Source organism: Centruroides sculpturatus, unplaced genomic scaffold (genome assembly GCF_000671375.1).
Source record: "Centruroides sculpturatus isolate CEXI.00-Female unplaced genomic scaffold, Cexi_2.0 scaffold1178, whole genome shotgun sequence".
Classification (NCBI taxonomy): Eukaryota; Metazoa; Arthropoda; class Arachnida; order Scorpiones; family Buthidae; genus Centruroides; species Centruroides sculpturatus.
In genome coordinates, this window is record NW_019385365.1 from 17,245 (window position 1) to 33,911 (window position 16,667).

The 16,667-nt window shown below is 44.3% G+C and overlaps 1 protein-coding gene and 1 long non-coding RNA gene across 3 annotated transcripts; one reads left to right on the top strand and one right to left on the bottom strand.

Annotated features, from left to right (window-relative positions):
• Positions 1 to 329: 329 nt before the first annotated feature.
• LOC111638176 lies at positions 330 to 4,988 on the top strand. The gene is made up of 2 exons (XR_002758806.1): positions 330 to 444; positions 4,609 to 4,988. It is a non-coding gene; the product is annotated as an uncharacterized LOC111638176 (long non-coding RNA).
• Positions 4,989 to 10,321: 5,333 nt separating this feature from the next.
• LOC111638172 (protein SDA1 homolog) lies at positions 10,322 to 16,224 on the bottom strand. Of its 2 annotated transcripts, none has more exons than XM_023383837.1 (2): positions 15,733 to 16,224; positions 10,322 to 12,089 (listed from the first exon to the last, which is right to left on the bottom strand). In XM_023383837.1, the coding sequence occupies exon 2, from the start codon at positions 12,056 to 12,058 to the stop codon at positions 10,751 to 10,753; it is 1,308 nt and encodes a 435-aa protein (XP_023239605.1). In that variant the 5' UTR covers positions 12,059 to 12,089; positions 15,733 to 16,224; the 3' UTR covers positions 10,322 to 10,750. The 2 variants fall into 2 exon arrangements, with proteins under 2 accessions (XP_023239605.1, XP_023239603.1); XM_023383835.1 differs by lacking the exon at positions 15,733 to 16,224 and adding an exon at positions 12,311 to 15,706.
• Between the last annotated feature and the right edge of the window lie 443 nt (positions 16,225 to 16,667).

Sequence of the window (16,667 nt, forward strand, 5' to 3'; positions counted from 1 at the left end):
GATGCTGCAGAATTTTTTCAAATTTCAGTTTTTTCACTTTAATTATAATAATGATGGAATTAAAATTTAAATGCATAAATATGTTTTAAAAATTGATATTAATTTAACATTTAAACTGATTAAAATTATAATAAATTAATCAATCTTGAATAAGTCCAACATTTTTAAAAATTTTTATACCATAATGCAATTCTATTTATGGAAACATTATAGTTTTGCATTGAAATGCAACATGTATATGTTAATACATTTTAGTTTCAATATGCTTAATAATATTTAAATTGTTACTTTTATTATTAAGCAATAAGTTTATTGTAAAATTAAAAATAAAAATTAAACATTTAAGAGATCAATAAATGGTGTGAAAAGGGATTTATTATCTGATTTGGATGAAGCTTCATCGGTAAGGTCGAGATCAAGCCGGACTTCTACTCCAGTGAGGAGGTATGACAAATTTTCTTTTTTTACAGTTCAAAATTGTTTTCTTATTATTTAACTTAGGATAAATTGAAACTACACTTTGAATTAACAGAAGTTTAGTACCCGGCTTTATTTAAAAACTTTTTTAAAATTGTTTTACTTACTATTATTGAGTTGCGAAGTGGATAAAATCACTGAATATTGACAGCTGGTTTTAGGTTTACACCCAGCTAATGGACTGATTCCATGGAGTTTTCTGGAGTTTCTGGAAAGTCTTCGGGGGCACCCACTTGGATAGCCCATTGCTTACATTGTTGTATTTTGTGAAACCAAACTACATAATTTTGTTTATTTCTTGATATAACTGCTGTAAATGTTGAGACATTTATCCCAGTGTGACACTAGTTTGAACATCCCTTCACAGTACTGTTACTTGTCAAGTTGCTCAAAGTAGTCCAGAATGGTTCTTCCAATTCCTCCTGATCCGCAAAGCATTCCCCCGCCAAAAATTTCTTTAAAGGTCAAATAAATGAAAATCTGAGGGGACTAAATCTGGACTATACTCCACACATCAAATCAAACCAAACTGTGGTTGGCACAGCAGAATTGGCACAGCATGATCCTGCAACATCCTCTGTGTGGTTCAGATTTAGTCCCCCTCAGATTTTCATTTATTTGATCTTTAAAGAAATTTTTGGCGGGGGAAACCCTTTTGCGGATCAGGAGGTATTTGAAGAACTTCTGGACTACTTCAAGCAACTTGACAAGTAACAGTACCGTGAAGGGATGTTCAAACTAGTATCACGCTGGGATAAATGTCTCAACGTTTATGGCAATTATGTCAAGAAATAAACAAAAGTATGTAGTTTTTGTGGAATGTATTAAATATTTTTTTAATTATAAATTTTAGTGTAATTTTGGACTTTAATATCGGACTCCCCTCGTATAAAAAATAGTTTTAGAATCGATGGCACCTTGCATCTGCAGTCCAAATCAACAATTGGAAATCATTGTAAATAAAAGAACATTGTAGATCAATAATAAAAGCTTTCAGAGATGCTATTGAATGGTCCATCAATAATATATCTAACATCTGTAACAATTAGATTGCTCATTTAAAATTCATAGAAAATGCTTTTAATGTTATGCCAAATCTTTTCAATAATCTGTTTTCAAGTAAAAAAGCAAAAGCAAAATTGAAAGTGGCAAAGACAACAATGCAGCTTTATCAAAACATTTCTTTAGTTGGACGGTCGAGGCAATTAAGGCATTGGCCTACCTCTGGGGTGCGAGATCAAATCCTGATTTGATCTGCCCCGATACGTTGGACCCCATCCTTCACCACCTGGCCCCCATCATGGGCCTCGAAGAATCCACAATGGGTATGATTAAAAAGACACTCTTAATGCTCATAGGGCAGAAAGAGATCAAAACATTTCTGTAAAGACAGTGGAAGAACTGATTGCATCTTATTCTATTATAGTAGATCAGAAATAATTTAAGATTGTATGAAGATTAAGGTTTACTTTCTAACCGAAACTATAGGAAATATAATCAGAAATCTATTATATCTCCATAATGATAGAGCTGTTATAGTTAATTAATATCTGTATTTTACGTTACTTTTTTCTTGTTTCCAATTTAAAAATATATACGTACTTTCCGGCGTATAAGACGACCCCCGACTTTTGAGAAGATTTTCCTGGGTTAAAAAGTCGTCTTATACGCCGGAAAATACGGTATCATTATACGATTAATGTTAAAGTCGAACCTTCCATAACGGCCACCTCTAAACGGAGGCCATTATTCAAGAACGTTTCTTTTCGAAGTGCGTATAAAAACTTCCAAACTACGATCATTTTTATGTTCCCGTCAGTGGCCGTCGTTCAAAAATTTGGCTAATTTTTGACGAGACTGTGTCTGGTCTCTAAAATCGCGCTGCCGCCAACGGCTGCAAACCTTACAGCTACGAAGGAGGACATGTCAGGAGTTGCAATTTGGCACAGAGAATTTGGTGCTCGAATCATGCGCACATAAAATAAACCGGACTGCAGGTAGTCGGGGGACCGAGAACCGGGTAAAAAAAAAATACGAAATGCCAAGACTGTTTCTACAAACAGGCGCGAGTGCCAGATTTGCGCACGCGTTGCTCACGCTCTCCGAGACAGTCTGGTCCCAAAAATGGCTTTGCCGTTTTACTCGTTTGGTTATGTGAATATAAAAATAAACGTTGATTGGCATAAAACGAAGCTTTGTTTTGCTGTGTTTCGAGTTATTTATAAAATGCCAACATCCAAAGACTCTGGCCGATGTTTATCTTAATAAGGACTTGTTTGTTCAACTGTAATATACATTTTACTTTCCCGAAAAAGTAATGTAATCATCTCAAATTTTTACTTTCTTGTTATTTTCCTAGCTGTCTTAACGCCGACTATTATAATATAATAATGTAATCGTGTCACATTTGACCCTCCGGTTTTTGGAATTGCGATATTTCGACACCTCTGAATCCAAAAAAGTGAAAAAAAACCGATACCCAAAATGTGTGTTGACATCTACTTTGGTCGATATCTCAAGATAAAGAAATGAAATTTGGCACCAAGTTTGTGTATAAGCAGTGGTGATATTCAGCGGGTTCGCACAGGTTCGACCGAACCCGTTGTTAACATTTTCAAAATTTTCCGAACCCGTTGTTAAACACACGTAACATTTCTCAGCGGTTTTGTTTCTTTTAAAAAATATATTAAAATATACGTATTATACTCTGTAACACTACTAAACTAGAGCCTTATACCCCGTTCGCATATAACCTCCATCGACCGTTTCAATCTCGACTGAAACGAGATTTAATCGCGATCGACTCAAGAGAGTTCTTGAAACTAGGTCCAGTCATACGAGGGATCCCACAATCTCACGCGCGCGAGCAAATACAAGATGGCTGCGGAACACGTGTCGGGCTATCGACAGAGAAATAAAAAAGATATTGTATTTCGAAAAACGATGACATCTGTCTATTATTATAATAATACCTAATGATAAAATAAATGATTTAGAAAAATTTTTTCTTGAGAAAAAGTCATAGGGAAAACAGTTAACTCCTTGGGACTCTAGCAATTTTTGATATTAATGTAATTAAACATAAAAAATACGTAAAACTGACAAAACGAAAGAAATGCGTTAATTTTGAAAAAAAAAAGCTTCAGATTTTATTTTCCTTTGTCTCCTCTTTCTGTGAAGTCTGATGCTGATGAATCATTGTTTAAACAGCTGGATGACTTTGAACACAGCTGGAGTTGGATTTCCCAGAACATTCTCATAGAAGTCTCGGGAGGCGATGGGTTTATAGTAGGGTGAATACTAGCTGGCCGTATATTTTAAAATATTTTTAAAAAATTAAAATTTTTATTGCGATTTCCGACCCCCCGACTTAATTAAACTTATATATAATAAAATCTATTAATTAAAAAAATTTAAAAACTATCGGAGGTCGTTTTTGACATCAGAAACTAGCTTTAAATAACTTTACCGAAGGAAAATTTGTGCACTACAACTTTAGAACGATGAATGAAATTTGATATCAAACTCCAATTAAAAAACAATTAAAAAGCAATTAAGCGTGAATCGTGCGTCATTAAAGGTAAATTAAAATCGCGATAAAATTTTTTCGCGCGGGAAAAAATTTTTGAAAAAATTTGGAGACAAAAAACATTTCAAAAATCCAAAAAACAAAAACTTTAGGGGATCCAAACGCCCATGTTTTATGTAACGCTATGTAACTTGCCCGATATATCTCGGGCATGGGGTTTAAGGTTAATTATAAGGAAACATTTTCTGTTAGCGAACCCTTTGTTAAATATTTCGAATATCACCACTGTGTATAAGTGGCATTGATACTATTGAACTTTGGTGGTCAAAGGTCGAGAGGGGTAAAGGTGAGAAGATAGACGGGTGTCGTATCTAGAAAGGGGTCGGACTTAATGAAGATTTATTACTCGTTATCAACATTTAAATTTTTTTTTTTTTATAAAATCCGTCTATATCCTCAAAATTAAGCCTTTTACCATTTCATAATGATTGATAATATAAAAGTTATTTTTAAAATAAAATCTTAACAGCCGGGAAAGTTACGCAGCTCGTTGCTGGATTTATTTATTTTTATATTTTTAAACATATCCTTTTTGTTGTTAGTGTGAGTAGAGCTTCTACGCCATCGAAACGAACCTGCAACGGGCTCAACAAGTCTGGTCTTTCTTGCAAACGAACCTGCGTTACGGGGAAAGATTTCTGCTATCAGCATTTGAAAGATGTGAAGCTGTCATCTTAAGAAATTCAAAGTTATTGTAAATATATTGTAAAAGTTATTGTTTTGTAAATTTTATTTTCGTTTTTTTAAAGTTTAGAATTTTAGTTGTAAAGAAAAATGATTGTTTTATACAGTTCTATTGATTACAAAGACAACCTGTTTTGCCCGTGTTAAGAGTAAAAATAAAATGTGTAAACGTCGCAATTAGAGCTTCTGCTCTTTTCAGTCCCGAGAATTTCAGTCAAATAAATATCATAGATGATGATTAAAGTTTTATTACAAATCGCCATAACTGTTTAATGGTTGCGGTTAATGTAATATTAACCGCACGGATTTTCCTATATGATTTAAAAGAATCGGAGACCCTCAGAACATCTTATCGTTTTTGATGCTTAAACTTCATATAACGTCTCTCTCTCGATACTACGTTTTTACCTCCATATTTTCACGAAAAACAATTTACTTTTACATCGTTTTGTTAAAACTGCGCGTGGTAAAAGTCACGTCACCAGTTTCGTACCAAAATACCATAGAAAGAACGTTAATCATGGGCGTAGCCAGAGTTTTGTTACGGGGGGCCTAGTAGAGGCCAACCTGACACAAAATTGAATTATTTCAAATTATTGTTCATTAAAATGAAATTTCCGTAAGAATCGACGATAACTTAACACATACAAAATATGAAACTTCCTTTAATCATACGTTCTCGTAACATTAATATCAAACTCTAGCATTGCCTTAAACAAAAATTAACCGATCAATTATTTTTTTTTACCATTCTTGAATATAGTTCACCGTTTTTAATCTAGATATAAACCGGGGGTGGCCGACAGTTTTTTCCTCCGGGCCGAATTGGAAAGAAAACTTTTTTCACTGTCCGAACCAGAGGCGGCCCTAGCAAGATTTTCGGGTGACGCGAGAGCTTATTGCGGCGTCATTCCGTAGAGACTAAACTGTACATAGAGATTACAGATACACTCTTCACGTTGGGCACGGGAAGCCGTCGATTTTTTTTTATTTTTAGGATCGGAATTTGTCAACTTTCCTATAAGTTAGCATTGTCAGGTTGTATAGAATTATCGCGGATCCATTCAACCAATTATTTGAAGTTCAGTCCAATATTCAGAGATTAATTGCGGGCCGCGGTACACTATACCCAATTAAATTAGCTTCAACTTTTTATTTCTTTTTGCAAATCGACTCAACACTTTTTCGGCTGTGATTTTCTGGGGAGGACACCGGGTTAACTGGGGGGACCGCCACGCCCCATGCCCCTTCCTGGCTACGCCCGTGACGTTAATCACGCGTAAACGTTACGAATGACTTTCCGTTGGATGTTGGAAGAGGCGCGCGGATCGTTAAGGTGGAAGAGAGTGACGGGAGAAGTAGATTTGCCTGGTTACTCGTGACCAGGGACTATGGTTCGCAGGCAGTTCGGTGGGGTGGCTTCCGAAGAATCTTGTTTGTTAAATAGCTTTCTCCAAAAGGGATTCCGAGGGCTACGATATATAAGCGATGAATTAAGACGTATCTCAACTGTTCATTGAGCTCAGAGGTAACGAACTCGATGAATAGTTTACTTGAACAAACCGAAGTAATTGGTTAAGATTGACGTCATCTCTATCAGTTTGCATCGATGACTTTAGGGAAAGAAAAACAACCCGTTCCGCGATGAGAGCGATGTTTTATGAATTTTAATACAGTAAAGCCTCGAAAACTCGGCCTAATGTGGACCGAAGGGTGGCCGAGTTTGTGAAAATGCCGGGTTATCGGGAATGGGGTTAAAAAAAATAAGTATGAGTGTTTCTTCAAAAAATACTGTACTGTACTTGTATGTATTGTTTACTTGAGAATACAACAGAGAATAAACTGCCCAAATACCCTTAAACAAAGGAAAAATACATCTTTTATGAAGGCATAGAGCCTTTACTACATGAAAATGAAAATTAATGAATACACTGTGTACAGTAATTTACCCGATAAGACAGACCTCAGAAAAATACTTTATGAGGCATAAAACTGTCTTTATCATGAAAATTAATTAACTAAGGATATTTTTTGCCCTGCCAGGGTGTGGCAGAGTTATCCGGAGTGCCGAGTTTTCGAGGCTCCACTGTACAATATTTTCTGGTTACACACAAAATATGTTGCTTATTGTTGGACATTTTACGTACGTTTTAGAAACTTTAGGCTTTTATGTCGTAACGCTTATTTTCCGTATTTAAAGTGGTGGAGCATTATAGGCTCCCGGTTAATATTTTCGCTCGCAACTGAGTTTTGGGTATGTATTAATTAATGACGTTGAACGAAGGATGCTGTAAAGCAATGCCATTACGTGACGAAACTTTACTTTTTGAAGTCGTATTAAAGTCCCGGGAACAAAAGGAAATATAACGGGGGGGGCTTAGAATCCCGTCGTCCGATTTCAACACGCGACGTTTCGTAGATATGTCTTTCAATATAAATGTCGCTTTCCTTTTAAGTTCGTAGGGATTGTCCAGTAAATAAAATATTAAGTATCGTTTAAGGTAATTTCCTTTTGACTCATTTTCGGTATACAAATAGAGATGTTTAGATATTTTATTTTTCGGAACAAAATAAGTAACAGAGACCAAACTATTTTCTGTTTGCAGAAAATTCGCGAGTATAATTTTTCGCTCCTATCGGGAGGTACTGTACACTTTTGCCAATATTGTTTTACTAGTAAAATGTTACGGGTCTTTTGAATCTGCCAACGTGTCTTCTCTTAAATAGCCACTACCTCCCACCAATGACTTCACTTCCCAGAAATCTTTTCGGAAAATATGAAAAAAATACTAAACGAAGCGACTTTCTTCCACGACAGAATCCAAGTGCTAGATCTACGGGCCTCCGCTGGGGAGTCAACGATGCGTTTGCCCCACTAGATCGGGTCTTCCGTTCTCACCATCACCCAGCCATATTGCCCAGAGATAGTACAATTTTAAACAATTATGATAGAGTATCTTATATTTCTGCCCCATTGAGAAAGTTTCGACGTGGCCGGATGGTTTGTAAGGAGGAAATTCGACAGCGATAGTTCGCGCTTTGATTATAGACGAATCTACCGTAAGAATTGTTTCTGACGTTCAAATAGAAGGATGGCGTGGATTGAACGACCACTCGCCTATTTTTCGGTCCGATAGACCAAAGTACTCGGAACTGTAGAAAACATTGGGGATTGGAAAGTGTTTAATGCGGGGTCGTGTTTAAGCCGCTTCCACCGAGTGTATTAAACGAGGAAGTTGGAAATGACGCCACCCTACAGCGGAATTCTTAAAAATTTCTGTTTGCCCGAATGTAAATAATAATCCGTTTTGATCGTACTTTTCATATTAAGTTTTGGCGTTAGAGGAGTGTTTTGTGCGGAAAGACTCGTACGCGATAAGCCCGACCGTTTGGCAAATTAACAAATTTAGACCATTGTCTTTGACCGTCCGTTACACCGGAGGGTTGGAATTTCCGCCGTTCCTGGCCAAATTCCGCTTTTCGACGCGGAAGACGACGTCCAAGTTCCTCGTTTCGACCTCCGTCGACATTTTCTGCCATTTCCTTATTTTCGCATAAAACGAAACGCGGCGAAAGGTTTTTCTCGCGCGAGAAGCCAGGCCAACATCCGGGTTAATTAAAAAGGAGGCATTTTCTAATTCCTCCGGAGGGCGCTAAAAGTAACAGATTCCAGAATATTCGCGTATTTTTGAAAAATTTCTTCATTACCGACGAACGGTCACAAACCGTACAAAAATCGATCGTCGCGCGATTATTCCGTCCCCCTTTAATACGACGTTCTCGATATAACGCTTTTGTGTAGAAGTAGAACGAGTCTTAGGCTATTTAAAAAGTTGCCAACTTCTTTTGTTATTTACGCAATTTGTCCCCGATTTTCAATGGTTATCGCCGTTAAAAGCGTTCGTTCATCCGTAGATCTTTTCCTCCGTCTAAAAATAATTTAATTTGCCACTCTCTTATCTCGTTTTATGTCCGTAGACGGATTCGATCCGAATCTATCGCCTCCATTTATCCGTCTTTTTGTAATTTCTGCTCGCCACTTATTTCGACAATTAATTCGCGCAACGCGTCTTACCCGACAGATTTCCAACAAACCGTGGACAGACGCGACGACTGAACTTTTGCGTTTTTCCAGAAGGAAAGGAGGCGACGCGTTTAAAAGGATGTTTACGCCTTTTGACCTTTGACGTATTTACGCCGGACGGGCGGAAGGCCGATCTTAGTTACGGTCCGTGGAGGTCTCCGTCGCCAAGCGCCTTCTTCCGGGGGCGGGTTAGAGAGTCGCGCGGGGCGCGGCTGCGCTCCTTTCTGGGAGTTTTTTCCGAGTTTAGCCGAGTATTTCGGGTAGTAAAAAGGCTGTAAGCTTTCTGCTCCCCTCGTAAAGATTTCTGGATTGGCTACTGCGCTCCTCCCACTCCAAATACTCTGTCGGAAAATATTGGATGGAAGTTACGGACTCCTTCTTTCGAGATAGAAATGCGCGTAACGTTACGCTAGCAAAGTCGTACTTCGTTTAGCTCCTTCCGAAAAAAGTAGCCTTTCCTAGTTTGGCTCGTTGACTCGGATTCGAACTCCATTCTCCGGACGGAAGATCGGAAGGTGACCAGTTTGTGACGCGTTTCCTCCAGATAAATTTCGTTAATGCGTCGGAGTTAAGAATGGTGGCGTTTCTTCCGGGTGGGACACACTTTAATTCGAAAAACAATGCGCAAATAATCGTTCGATCGGTGCTCCTAAAAACGGATATCTACTACTCCGACTAAAACATTATGGAGGGTGATCCCGGGTTCGATTTCGGATAACATCGTCGGTAATGATTCAGATCCTCGAACAAACCGCAAATAAAGAACGTCCCGGCGGTCACCTACTTCTACCACGCCGCTATCGGTCGTTCGGGAGGATTTCTGATAGAATGCTCGGACCACCCTTCCGCTTCCGGCTATTTTCCCAGGGAATGGTGCGGCCGATCGATCTCCAGTGGCCATAAAGCGAAAGAAAAGTAAAATAAACTGATCTCGAGTCTTTCGGTTTTACTTCCCCGTATTTTACTTTAAGACCCAAAGTTTTTTAAGAAGTCGGAAAGAAGGAAAGACCTCCTGTCCGGCTTACCAAAGCCCGGAAATAAAGATTCCGTGCACGAACGAGGATGGAAGTTTCGGTCCTTGACGAAAGTCGGGACGGAGGTATTTTTCGAGCCTCTAGGCAGGGAATTTGTCGAGAGAAACTGCGGTAGACATCGGCCGAATGAAAAACTGCGTTTCGACGGAATGGCCAAAATTTCCGGTAAAAATTATAATTGGTGGGAAATACCCGAGAATTTCGAGCAATCCGGGCACCGAACGTTCCCTCTTTTTCCGAAATTCTGAAGTTAGCGTTAAAAAGCGTCCGAATTTCTTTTAAGGAACCAGATTTGTCGTTTTCGGACACGAAGTCCTTCGTTCGACCGCTATTTCTAAAACCAAGATGGCGGCCTCTACAGGACCGTCCCGATCTTTAAAACGCACGCGCTTCATTACTTCCAGGTTATTAATTAATTAATTCAATGAATAGAAAATATCGGCCGCTTAAACATAAAATAAATAAGACTTTATTCGCGTCTAAACAATTCTCTATAAAACAATTATACAATGGGAAAGGAGGGATTCTCCGTCGCCTCCGGGAACGGGACGGAGCGACGCGTTCTGGCAGTTGCGCTTCGACAGAAGCCAAAGAAACGTGGCGTTTCTTTTCACCGCCGGATCCGCCCCCTTCGGCCACCCCATCTCCGCCTTCAATTTCCGGTCGGAAACGGGCGAGAGAAGGCGCGGAGACCGAATTACGTCCACTCGGACCCTTTCCGTCTTTGGCTTAATAGGACGAGGACAGACGAGGATCGCCGGGGTTGGCGGTCTCCGTTTAGCGCTGCGCGAGTTTCGCTATAAAAATATTATTTGGCAGCGCCGTCCGACCCGAAAGTATTTACAATATTACGACGGCCGCGGGAGACAGAGCCGAAGGACGTCAGACGTTCAGAGAATAATAGATAAATCCTCGGTCTCCGAAGGACTCGGAGGAGGCGGGCGGAGAAGAGCTGGCCCCTTCCGGAACGCCCCTCTCCTCCTCCGGTCCCTCCCTGCCGTCCGCCTCGGCGCGCCTATCTGCCGCGCGCGGGGGCCAAGTGGGATGACCCTCGACCGAAGCCGGGGGACGGATCTGAGACTGCAGTCGACGCAGGATCTCGAAGGTGGACCCGAAGCGGGGTCTGATGCCGCGCACCGAAGGATTCCTCTCCAAACCCGGATCGGTCAGGCTGTACCTCTTCCTGATCCTCTCGATCCTGCCCAAATATTGTTCCACGAAGCGCTCCAGTTCGTCCGAACGCGAAGTCTCTATTTTCCACTCCCGCACGTCGCCCGGGACCGTCACCTCTCCGTCCCAAAGAGTTTCCGGACGCACCAACCACCTCAACTTTTCCGACAGACATTCGGTGCTGGAGGCTCTCCGCCCGGGACGACCGGAAGTCGCTCGTCTCTTCACTTCCGTCGCCTCCAGCGTCGTTCGGCAGTAAGAGGATTCTTCCATCCGCCTGCGGATATCCGAAGTCCTGCTGCGGGGCTCTTCCGGTTCTCGCTCCTCCCGAGATCGAGCGATCGTCTCCTCTTCTTCCTCTCGGTTCTCTTCCGGTTCTTCCGCATCTTCCTGGACGGAAACGTCGGAGTCTCGGTCCGGCTCGGCACGGCGCGTCGGGAGAGGCGCCCGGCCATCGTCCTCGGACGCGTCTCTTTCGCATCGAATCTCTTCTTGTTGGACAGTCCTGGTCAAAACGATAGTGTCGCGCGAGTCGTCGCTGTCCGCCTCCTCCTCCTCCTCCTCATCTTCCTCTTCGTCCGCTTCTTCTTCTCGGTCGTCGTCGCGCGGTTGCAGCACGTCCCAATCGTCGTCGTCGTCGTCGTCATCTTCGTCGTCCGTGGTCCGCCGATTGACAGAGACGACGGGGAACCAATCGCAGTCCCAGTCTCCGTCGTCGAACTCTTCTTCCGAGTCCCGGTATTCGAGGGGAGGGTCGAAGGCGAAAAGCGTCTCGGTGCCCTTGACGGGCTCCTCCCTGCCCAGCGGCGCGTCGTCCGCGTAAACGATGGCGGTGCTACTGAAAGTGACGCATTTGTAGTTCCTTTCCGCTCCGCTCCTCTTCAGAGAGGATTTTAAGGGCGCGGCCATCTTCCCGGCCCCCTCTTCCTCCATTTTTTCTTCGGACTCTTCTTCGTCTGGAGAGCGCCGCGCCGCCTCCGACGCGGCGCCCGATTCCGTCTCCGCTCTCGACGTCACCATGGCATCCGAAGGCCGATGGGAAAATGGCGCTCTGGAAAATAAAAGAGAGGAAAGTGAAAAATCTTTCCGCCTTTACTTTCGTTTTTTCTTCCCGACGTCGGTCAGTCGATCTCCCCACCGACGACGGGCGCCACCTTTTCTCTAATTTGACTCCGCGGATCGACGCGGTCGATAACCCGGAAACGACGCGAATTACGTTCGGGAAAATACGATTCGGATTCCGAAACGAAATGTCAGCAAAAAAAAAAGTACCTTCCGTCAGTGGGCATCACCCGCCGAATTCGAATTACCAACCGCGCTCGGACGAGGTAATACATTTAAAGGAGCGACTAATTTGCATAATGGCGGGCGCTAATCCGAGTCCGGGGGAAAGGCGAAACGGAATTTTGCTCTGGTCGTATTTTCGGCCATTTTATCGGTCTCACGAAGACGAAGGACGATAATTGTGGAATAATTACCGCCGGTCGTAGCGCCCTCCGACGGCCGATAACTGAAAACGCGCTTTAAAAGTGACGGAGAAAGGAGCGGAAGGTCGAATTTCTCCGCCACGGGAGTAGGAACGCGGCCCTTTACGTCACGCGACGTAAACAAACCGCCGTGGCGCGTGTTTACGTCGGAAAATCCCGAGACGCGGAGTCGCCGGAGACTCTCGACCCGACCGAATTTGCGGATTTAAAAAGGAAACGAAGCCGCAACGCCGCGGGGAACGGCGGACACCTTAACCGACTAATTATCCTAACGAGGCGAGAGCCGTTAGGATAATTATCCCGTCCGGCTATTTTCGTCGGCGGGAACGCCCGTTTAACCCGTCGTTATAAGCGGGTCTTAATATATCCGGTGGTCGATCCGTACCGGGGGTTAACTACGCGGCGTCGACCCGGACGCGCGGCCGCCGGCCGGGAAACAGAGCGTGGAACGGCGACCCGGACCCGAGATGCGAAAAAAGTCGGCGACGCCGTCCGGAGGGGGAAGCGGCCGAAAGACAACGAAGGTCGAAGGTCGAAAGGCGGGCGCCCGATGATTTGAGGTTAAAAGAACGTCTCCGCTCCCGAAAGTCGGGGTAACGGAGCGGCCGTCGCCCGGGTTTAAAGTCTCCCACCTCGGATATCTCGTCCGTTACGAGAGTTGGAAACCGGAAAGGAGTTTTATGGGATTTTTACGCAATCGGCAGCTACGTCATTACCAAGCTACGCCAGAGTACGTCGGGAAAAGCTTCCGCGGAAGATCGATAGACGTAGCGGAGTTAACGACCAAAACTTTTCGACTTGGCTTTTAGCCTCGGACAAAAGAAAAACGCGGTACAAAGAACCGATTTCCGCTTCCGCTTCGTTTAAGAAAAGAGCGTAAGGCAGAGCCGAGATATGGACTCGTCCCGGGCCGTAACCGAGAGGGGAGAAGTATATCGGTAAGGGGGACGAATTAGTCGAGCGAATCGCCGGTCGGTGGCCCATTAAACCAGATTTACGACTCCAACCATACGAGACGAAATCGATGCAACGTTCTTAATAGGAACGTTTCGGAGAATAAATTGTTGGCCACGTTTTCGCGCGCGTCGCGGCGAGTAAAAGTCGGAGAGACGGCGGGAATTGCCGGAACGAACGTTACTTCGGGGTTCGGATATTCCCGTTGGACTAGCGATAGTTTTCTATTGTTTGGCCACGAATAAAGGTCTTAAATCGAGACTTTCTTCCATCGACGTGGCTACTTTACGTTCTAAAATATGGCATTTGCTTCCCTAATTAATACCGCGTTTTGTTACGCCATTATGGCTTAATATTTCCGGTCCTCTCGGTTTACCTACAGTTTTAATATTTAGTAAAATATTATCTCCGTTATCCGTCGAAGAATCTAACGATTCATTTCTCTTACTCAAAGAACATTCGTCTTTCGTTCTGTCCAAAGTGTGTGCCAAATATCGCAACGCCCAAATCCGGGATGCGAACGACCTTTAATTTTCTGCAAAGTAAACTTTTGGCACCGACTCCGCTTTTTTTTCTTTCCGCCGTATTTTTTCTAACGGAACTTGGTCGCGAGTCGGTCGTTTACGGAACGAGGCGGGTGGTCCGCACCGTATTTTCAGCCCCCCTGGCGTGTCGGAAAGAAAAGGCCGATCTGTTCCTCCCCTTTGCGCTTCGCTAGAAGCCGGACGGAATACTTACGGTATTCCGATAATGACGAAATTTACGCGACATTCGAGGGTAGACGGATTTTTTTTCGGGAGAGGTAAAGGGTTGGCACCCGCCCAAAATCCTTGGAAACGTCTTCCCAACGGAGAAACGACGGGAAGTCGGGCGCCGACCTGACAATCGTCTTTAATTCTTTAAGTGTCTTCGGTCGTGGCGTCTCGAGTGCCGATTATCGTCGCTGCGCCCCCTCGCCACTTTTCTCACGTCTCTACTTCGATGGCCCTCTTCTTCGTTTCTATTTGTCTCGGTATAAAGTCCCGTCGCGTATCGCTTTTTCGAACGGAAACGACGCTTCGTCCGCCAAAAATCCCGTTGTTCTTCGTAGGAGAGGACGAAAATTTTCGCTCCTCCTACGAGAGGTTCGAATTCCCACTCGCCACTCGCTCGGTCGGAGGAAAAGAAAGCGGGAGTAGAAAACGACGTCGAAACGAGGAAGACGGCACGAAATTTCTCGACTTTTCCCCGTGGGAGACGATCCGTTCGCTTCCCTCACGACTTTTACCCAACATTTCTTTCCAGTCTTAAAATAACGCGCGGATCGTTCACCCTCTTTTCGGCGGAAATTTTCCTCGGTTCTTTGCTCGCCCGTCGTAATCAGACGGACGCGACCAAGGATTTCAATAACGCCAATTTGAATCGCGACTCTTTTAGCCTTCTGTCTCGCTGTAGAAGGGCTCCAGAAAAGGTAATAAGCGGAATCCAGGAAAGAACTCGATTGGCGCGTGATGACACATTTCGATAATTAAATTTATTTTCCTGGAAATAAGAAGCCGTAAGACCCGCTTCCTCCATTGGCTTGGCGTTTTGTCACTTGCAAGGTTTCGTCGCCCGCCAATCTCTGGCCGACTCCCGATTCTTCTTCCGGTTTTCCGTCGAAAGGAGTTAGCGACTGGGAATACGATTCTACCGACACCGGACCGAGTCGATCGGATCCGTCGCGCGCCGATCGACGATAATCTATGGGAAACAAAGGGAACCGGGAAAATTCGGCGTAATTTTCGCGGAAAATTTCCACCCAAGCGACGGCGCGGCAATTTCCCGTCGTCCCGGCCGACCGATTAATTACGTCGTCGGTCGAAGCGGTGGCCTCGACCGGAAACCCGGTAGAAGGGAAGGAGTACCGTCGTTCCTCTCGTTTCCGGCTCCGAGCGATCATCGACGTCGCGTCGAATTTCGCGCGCTTCGCCACGTCCGCCGGTGGCGCGCGTCGTCGCCTCCGTAAACGAAAAGCGTTTTAGCGGCCTTTGGTCCGTGGCCACGGTCGTCGGCGTCGAGGGGAGGAAAACGCGAGATCCGTCGTCGTCCCGGAGTCGTTTGCCGAGCCGTGCCACCGCGGCCGTCGATCTCTCGGCCGTCGGCCGCCCGATTCTCGGTGGCCTACCTCCTATCGGCGAGATGGCGCGTGGGAAGGCGTCGGAGGCGCGCGACCGGAAGAGAACGGCGGGTCGAAGGCGGCGGAAAAGGCCAAATAAAGAGTCGTCTACTTACTTCGGGGAGGACGAGTGTCGGTGGTAGTCGACATCTGGTCTTCGCGCCGACGACTGGTCGGCGTCGATGCCGGCAGAGGCGCTGGCGAATTTGGCGTTTGGCGGTTGGTCGACGGACCGCGACGTCCCCGCCGCTCGGCGTACGTCTACCGCGCCGACTCGCCGCCGCAATCGCGCGCCCCGGCGCAAGCTCGGGGCTTTCTGTTTGTCTGTTTCGTTTCCGAAATCTCCGGAAACGGAAGGGAGCGACCGGTCTCCTCCCTCCGTTTTACCCGTCAAAACCAATCCGGTTTTAATTTAAGCCGAAAGTTGAACGGAAACTCTGAAATTACGTAGTCGAGCGCGCCAAATGACAAGCGCCTTTCCCCGGGAACGGGAGGAAATGGAATTTATGATGTTGGCTTGTCTTTAACGAACGAAGAAAGGGGTTTGCGGAGAAAACGGAAGTTGCCTCGGAGGCGAGAGTAATAATCGAGGAAGTATTTCGAGAGTAAAGACGCTTCGGTTCTGGTCCAGGCAACGACAAAATTACTTCTAATTTAATTTCTCCCAGGTAATTATTCTCTGTTCCGAAGCTTTCACTCGTGTCCACGTGGAAAGCGACAGATTTCGGAGGGACGGAGCAAATCGCCGATTTGTCATTCCCGTGGACCTCCCGACAATTCATTTCTTACTTTCCCCAACCAAACGGATGGGAATGGCCGTTAAAATGTGAAATTCCAATTCGTTCTTTTCTTTTCGCAAATACGATTAAAATGAAAGAAAAACCTAAAAGAAAAAAGAAAAATATCGAAAATTTGGCCTCTTTTCGGCCAACAAACAGTAAAAGGTGGAATCTGCCACACAGTCGCCACCACCGAAAAATTTAAACCCTTCTATAACGCCGTTACGTTACTTTCGAGCCTATTTTCCGTCGGGGTCGTTTGCTAGGATTTT

What these genes read in the sequence shown, in the direction of transcription:
- LOC111638172 (XM_023383835.1), bottom strand. Translation starts at nt 12,375, where the DNA reads ATGTATTACCTCGTCCGAGCGCGGTTGGTAATTCGAATTCGGCGGGTG. An exon ending in GTGATGCCCACTGACGGAAG is followed by an intron (nt 12,090 to 12,310) that starts GTACTTTTTTTT and finishes TTTATTTTCCAG; the next exon opens with AGCGCCATTTTCCCATCGGC.